General features: G+C 37.1%; 1 protein-coding gene across 1 annotated transcript; it reads right to left on the reverse strand.

Annotated features, from left to right (window-relative positions):
- Positions 1–1,034: 1,034 nt before the first annotated feature.
- On the reverse strand, positions 1,035–3,655 carry LOC149068678 (uncharacterized). The gene is made up of 3 exons (XM_089250615.1): positions 3,583–3,655; positions 2,167–2,271; positions 1,035–1,565 (listed from the first exon to the last, which is right to left on the reverse strand). The coding sequence occupies exons 1-3, from the start codon at positions 3,592–3,594 to the stop codon at positions 1,074–1,076; spliced, it is 609 nt and encodes a 202-aa protein (XP_089106741.1). The 5' UTR covers positions 3,595–3,655; the 3' UTR covers positions 1,035–1,073.
- Positions 3,656–7,740: the final 4,085 nt, after the last annotated feature.

The raw sequence follows: 7,740 nt of genomic DNA on the forward strand, positions 1-7,740 counted from the left end.
TACAAAAAGTTTGGACGGAGAAAATTACGGGAATGTCTCGTAAAAATTCAGGTCATATGGTCACCTTATGTTTTAAAGTTTCTGGCCTGCCAGCGGCAGAAATACCGCATATCTGGTCTGCGGACTAAAAAAGTTGTGTACCCCTTGCTATATAACGATATTTCTTGAGGAGATTTACCAAACTGCTACAACGATATTTTTATATTTCGCTCAAAATCATCTTCATTATGATTTTTATATTTCCTCGCTAGTTTCCCCCCCTTTCGAGGGTTTTTAGCCATCACCACCTAAAGAAGACGGGTGTCTTTTGGGCTCTTCTTTGGGGGGGGGGGGGTGTTGGTTTAACACAAGTAATATGGTATTTTGAAAGTGTCAATGACGTTGCCGTGAAGGTAACTTCTGTGGAGTGCACAAAAGTACTGTGCAAAAAAAAAAATTACAGTGTGTACCAACACACACACACAAACTGAATTTTGAAACCAATAGGTTTCCTGGATATTATGCAGAGGTCAACAGGGAAAATTTATAGCTTCTCTCCACCGGGAATCGAATTTCTTGCACATTGGGCAAGCGCACCCACCATTATACCATATGAGATGACCCTTTTTTCCTCAAAACATGCGCAGTGGAGAGACTCGCTGAATAGAGACATTGCAGCCTCTTTTTGACTTAGGCTAATGGCCTCCAGACAGCGGCAGTAAAGACTGATGATGATTTTTTTCATTACAATCTAATTTTACTCATTTAAATAGAAAGTTTGTTGGTTTGAACAAATACTAACAAATGGCTTTTATGGTGTATTAATAGCGCCAATTCAGAAGATATTGCAACAACATAAATTTGGTGGCGATTGATGTCAATGTTACCTCTCGATATAACGATAACACCTCTACAACGACTTTTTTTCGTGTGCATCAAAGTATTTTTATATCGAGGTTTCACTGTAATATTGTGTGAATGATTTTGATTTTTTTTTTTTCGATTCCGTTTACAAGAGTCTAAAAAACTGAAATTGAAATGCAGTCAGAAACATGTTGATAGTTAACATATAATCTCTTTATTTCCAGCTTAATTTAATAAAGACCAAGGTGTCCAGCTCCATATCCCAAACCGTGACCGAGATGTCCAGCTCCATATCCCAAACCAAGTCCGAGGTGTCCAACACCATAAGGTGCAACCGCGAGTGGAGCAGCATGGTTGATGACTGAAGACATGGCGAATGGTGCTCCGTATGCTCCGTAGTGGCCCAAAGCAGCTGGAGCTACGACAGCTGGTGCAGCGATGGCAGCGTGGGCGAGATCGACGGGTGCCATTGGTGCAGCGTATGGAGAGTTGATGAGAGCGGCAGCTGGGGTGGAGGCAGCGGTACCAGGTTCGTTGGTCTTGACTGAGGCGCGGAAACCATGGCCATCAGCAACGTAGTCGACCCTGCGAGCCCTTCCGTCGATATCAGTCAAAGTGTAGGCTCCCTTCTTGTTTCCTACGGCATCTCCGACTTCAGATCTGCTGTTGGTGGCTCCTTTGCCGTCGGCGATTCCGTAGCTGAAGGCGTAGTTTCCCATACCCTAATATATATAAACATAATGACATCAATTATAGCATCACGTTCATCAAATACAGTCGGCCCCGCTTGATCGGATATCAAGATTCCAGTACATAATATCGAATTAAGCGGGGTACAATGCTATATTGGCATTTTACAACGTTAGTATAGAACTTAGAATAGTATGAAAATTGACGAAGGATTAATATTCGTAAAGCTTCTCGAATAAATCAGACATCAAAAACGAAAGGAAAATCATTTTTAATTTCGATGATCAGTGATCACAATACCTAAGAATTTTAGTTTTCACTACGAAATTGGCGCCCTCTATTGACTCAACAGAGAACAAAAATAAAAATATTTAAATGAGGACAACTTGAATACTTCTGTGAGAAGTTTTGGTGGGGCCAACCGTATGTGGATCGATAATTTCAATGTTAAAACATTTATTAAGAGACCCATACACACATAAACTTTTTCTGATATTATTCTTTATAATTTACCTTTTTCTATTACTTCTGAAATTTACTACAGTCATATTTCCCGTTGATTTGGATTTAATACTCGACACAATATTTACTTCAAACGAATGATTAAATTTTTATATCAATAGGTGAACTTACGTCTTGGTGGCGTGTGCTGACGCTGTTTCCGGTGCCGACCAGAGCGGCTCCATGGAGGATGGCACTAGCGTGCACTGCTGCCAGAGCGGCGAAAAGGATGGCAACCTGAAATGGGACAAAAAAATATGGCTCTGAGTACCACTTGCAACAGTCGAACATTTCGAAATCTGAAATACATATTTTAAACGACAATTCTGGATTTCATTTACCTTCTATAATTTCCAAATATTTCAATTTGGCTATCATTGTGGTTACCATAATCAATGTGGCTATCATTGCTTATGATAGCCACATTGGCATAATAAGGCATAATCATTTCAGGGAGTAATGGTATCCCTAGTAAGGAAGTATTGCAATTAGTTTTGATTGCTGTAGGAATGGGACCTAACTTCGTACATTGCGCTCTCTAATGAAGATGTGGTATAATGCACACTATAAGACAATTCACGTCTATCGCTATCACTCGGAAAACATTCATCTGAAAATATTGTCATTCGGGAACATTAACCATTCAGGAATATCTGGAAATCTGGACTGAATGAGAGATTTGGGTGTGTACACAACTTGCATTTCTTCACTAAGGATGACGTTGAGTTTACAAGAATGTGCTGAGATTTTGTGAAAGTGTTTCCAAACCAAGAACTATGCCGAAATTTCCAGTCTGTGTAAAGGGATTCTCCCCAACCCCATCCCATTTACTAACTCTTCAAGTGCACAAATAGTAGGAGAAATGCTTCTTGCTCGCACGTGGAAAGAGAAACCGTCCCTCGCCCCTCTTTTCTTCACACAACAACCGTTTATAATTTATTTATCTTCCTTTTGGGGAAGATAAATGGCACTCAAACTTGGACATTGCGTAAATCGAATAGAATTGAAAAACGGGAGTGGGAGATAACAGTACATATCTGTCACAGAATTGGAAAACAATAAAGGGGGAGGGAAGGGCATTTTTTACCCTTTAAAAGGTTTTTAAAATTTACCTGATCCCCATTATAACTGCCTCAGTGGAAATCACTAAACCCATCTGTAAATGTCACTCCTTCTTTCAAGAATACTATATTTTTTCTATTATTTACCGTATCCGGTACGCATGTTTCAGTACTGAGCCGGACCGCTGTGGTGGTCGGCATTGCCGAAACAAGAAGGTTTTGAAGAAGCGATATGTCTCAGAATTTCCGAAATACAAGGCATGAAGTAAAGCGAGATATCTCTCGTCATTGCTGCTGAAAGTGTTAAATGCGATGGGAGCAGTTTAATGGTAAAAACGTTTCTTAAGTTTTTTGATCTTTTGAGGAACAGTTTCGGAGCTGTAGTCAGCTCAGAACGTAGGAACTTTAGTAGTGTCCACGTTACACGAAAGCGAAAATATAATGGAAATACATAATTCAGTACAATCAAAGGAATCAAATTTCTTACCTTAGCGATCATCTTGAGTTTCAGTTCGTTTCTTACTGTGCTGTAAGAGAGAGAGAGAGAGATTGGTGATGTGTCGGTGTCCAACGGGGCTTTTTATACTAAAGCTGTCGGTATTGTCCACTTCTTGAAGATCCAAGGCCGGTGACATATTATGATAAGCGGCTAAATAAACATACGCCACTTTAGGCACTGGAGGAAGACAAGAATTCATTTGGACTCCACCCTTATTTCCCTTCACGAAGGTCTAATTATAGAACGATAAGGGAAAATTTGCATTTTTCGTACATCACAATACGCCATCTCGCATTCTTAAGATATAATATACTTTTTAAAACTAAATTCATTTTTAATCGAACCGGAAATTCACCCGATTTCCTTGTCTGAAGGGGCAAAAAAAAAAAAAAATCATATCATAAATATACGTAGGCCACAATGGCCTACGGCTTTGAACCTTGGAAAGTTATAGATATTTTATTCATCATATTTGTTTTTTGAAACTTGATTGCGTTTAAAATGCATGTTTCATGATTGTTTTTTTTTGCCTCTCCGGCCGTTATTCCGCCATTTATTCTTCTCCTTACTTTAATTGGGGCATTCGGATGACAGCATAAGTGTGCCGGTAATAATTATAGTAATTTGTTCTACATGATGTGGTTTATAATTATGATAATAGGGATTCGTAACGACATAATTCATAGAGCTGTCTTCTTTTCTGATTGATAAATTCCGTTTCATGTCGGTAATGCTTTGGCAACTGTCCCTTTTTTAAATTAAACACACAAAACCCGCAATGTTAGTTTGGTGATAGGTGGGAAAAAATATTTCTATAAGATCGATCCCCCCGAAGGGGCCAAGGCTGGATTACTGTCGGCCTATCACATGTGTCCTTGACAGAACAATTAACCCTTGGAGAGGGTCCGATTCCTGCAGATTTGCCTTAATTTTACTGCTCTAAAATTTCAACAATATAGCATATACAACAAATAACCAAATAAAAACTGCTTCGGTGCACACCAACTCCGGCCATGTCGCAATACTGCAATTCACTGTTATTAACGAGTTGGGTTGGAAATGAAGGTGCCATCTATCGGTGATGGTTTCAAGCTCGTTAGAGAAAATCTTGGGCACGGTAGCCCAGGTCAATACGATACTTGCCTGATAAGTACCAAAGGATGTTTAGAGGTGTCGCGAGTTTGATACCCGGTTCGTCCTTGTCAGAAAGCTTTCCTGAAGTAAGGGTACAAGAGAAACCGCGACATGACCGTAGAAAAAATTGCTACCGCAGGAAGTCCCACATCGAGGGGTTAGTGCACCAACCTCTCGATGGGTATAAAAAAAACTAGACTGACATTCGGAATCGGAACTAAATTGTAGGTTCCGCAAGGGTGGGGTCCACAGTGAAATTTAAAATTTCATACTATGTATTACACCAGCGGTTCTCAACCTATGGTTTGTGGACCAGAGGTGGTGACCCGCGACGATGGTACAGGTGGTCCGTAGCCAGACTCGATTATTTTAATTCTAACTAAATTAAAAATGGTTTTATTGGTATTAGTAATTTTCTTATGGGTTTCAAATAAAAACGAGACCTTTAAAGTTAGGGTAACTATATCTATGGAAAATAATAGCAATCGTAATACTAAATATAAAGTAAATTGTAATGCAATTTATGACAAATTTGCTGAAATTGCTGAAGAGAGAAGTCGGGAAATAAAAAACTACAGCAATCGCATAAACAAACTAAAATGTATATATTCCGTAAAAAATAAAAAAACCACACCATTCATCATTACATTACCACATTCATTACGGAGAACTGTGATCTCTGAGTTACGGGACAATGCCAATTAACACCGAAAAAGTTGTCATAAGTCGGTAGAATCCCCAATTGTTGTTGAAATCACTGAAAATTATGAATCGATGGAAAAATGAAGGATCACTGGGACTCGCAGTGAATTGAAATGTAGTTCACGGGAAAAACATTGATCATAATTAGAGCCCGGATTATATGCAAATGCATATGTGCATATGCATTTGCATATTTTGGCCTTTTTTAGTATTAATGCATATAAATGCATAAAATCAAAGAATTTCCAGTAAAGTGCATATTTTTGAAGAACTCACTTTTTTTTTTTATATTTTTCCAAATAAATATTGTTCGTAATATTTTCATAACATCGATTTTTTTTCCCGGTATGTGAAATTTAGTGAATTAATACATATTTATAAAGTATTTTACGACTACTAACAGTTTTATTGTAAGGCTATTTCTAGAGATGTGTCAAAATGTTAATTTTGTTTTTAGAAATAGTGTCGAAATTCTTTTATTACTGCTATTTTCGTTATTGAGCAGCTACAACAAACTGAAAACTAAAAAAATGCCTGAATAAAAAATATGTAGAAGTTATTTGCATATGCTGTATATATATATATGAGGGGATATTTTTTGGTAAAAATGAAATACATATGCACCAATAGAAAACATGTATTTTAAAAACACATTCGCTTTTTTTGCATGGTGTATTTTTTAATGCATATTTTCTCTTTTTTAATGCATATTTTCCCTTTTCTATACATATTTCGGAATTTTTGACTTTTTCAAGATTTCTAATGCATATTCTGGGGTGTTTAATGCATATTTTGGAATTTTTAGTGCACATTTTGTATTTTAAGTGCACATTTTGTATTTTAAGTGCACATTTTGTATTTTAAGTGCACATTTTGTATTTTAAGTGCACATTTTGTATTTTAAGTGCTTATTTTTGCATTTATAAGTGCTTATTTTTGCATTTATAAGTGCATATTTTTGCATTTTTAAGTGCATATTTTCGCATTTTTAAGTGCATATTTGCATATTTTTAGAGCATATTTTGCCACTTTTTTAGTGCATATAATCCGGGCTCTAATCATAATATATATGACAAAATATTTAAGATCCAAAAGAGATGAGTATTTATATATTTAGTCATAATTATCATAGTGTAATTCATATGTTACGAAAGTCATCTTCATTTATCATTTTAAGTAAAGATTACAAATTCGGATAAGCTTCGTTAAAAAAAAACTGGACAATTATATGGAAACCGGAATCGGAGGCAAAAGCATCGGAAGAGAATTCATCTAGTCTCCGTCGACTACAGGTGGCAGCATGAACATGAAATAAGCGCAACTCGACGACATAAATGCATTATGGCCACACATACACTCAGAACACACACATTCCGGCATGTGCTTCTTCGTGAGAAATTCCGTAGAGGAATGTGTACGAGGTGCATGTACGGTTTAGTAGTAATATTAGTCTCCGTCGGGACTCAAACCCAGGCCCTCTTTAAACCGGGAAGCGTGTCTTGCATCTACACTACTGAAGACCACTTGCTGAAGATAAGAGAGGCTGCTGCTTCTACTTGAGTGCCTCATGCCACAGTGCGTGAAATAAGGTAAGGTCGTGTCTCCAGTGGTGTAGATGGTGGCATGCTTCCCCGGTTTGCAAGAGGGCCTGGGTTAGAGTCCCGACAAAAACCAGGTGACTTTTCTTTCCGAGTTCACCTCGGCATAATATCCAGAAAATATCTGTTTCCTTGATATCTTGGGTGAAGAAAAAGCTGTCCATCTCTCTCTCTTACTTTCTGGAATTAATTATTTTATAAATTCTGAACTTCCACCATGTCTGGGATTGCTTTTTTCAATGAATTTCAATGAAACTTCGTCAATTTTGGAACTATATATATATATATATATATATATATATATATATATATATGTTTCACTTAATTCTAAATTTTCATCAATTTTGGAAAAAATTCTTCCTTTTATTTATTCTAAATTTTCATTAATTCTGGAAATAATTACATAGTTTAATATATTCTGAATTTTCATGGTTGCTGGAATTATTTCATGCATTTATTCTGAATTTACATGATTTTTTCATTTTCTGAGAGAACAAAACTTGTTTTGAACATGCAATTAACTCAGTTTCAGGAATTTTTGGGTTGTAACAGAGTATTAATCTATGTGTGTGATGTTGAGAATGACCATATGACTCGTATTTTACGGGATATCCCCCCCCCCCCCCCGTAATATTGGTTGCCCAATTTTTTTGTAATTGTCCTGTTTTTTCTCCTATTTTCAACAATGCCTAGTTGAGATTTCGGCATCGAG

Source organism: Pholcus phalangioides, unplaced genomic scaffold (assembly GCF_987345545.1).
Source record: "Pholcus phalangioides strain wild (caught in Gottingen) unplaced genomic scaffold, Ppha-v1.0 ptg000024l_1, whole genome shotgun sequence".
Lineage (NCBI taxonomy): Eukaryota > Metazoa > Arthropoda > Arachnida > Araneae > Pholcidae > Pholcus > Pholcus phalangioides.

What these genes read in the sequence shown, in the direction of transcription:
- LOC149068678 (XM_089250615.1), bottom strand. An exon ending in TCAGCACACGCCACCAAGAC is followed by an intron (nt 1,566 to 2,166) that starts GTAAGTTCACCT and finishes TATATATATTAG; the next exon opens with GGTATGGGAAACTACGCCTT.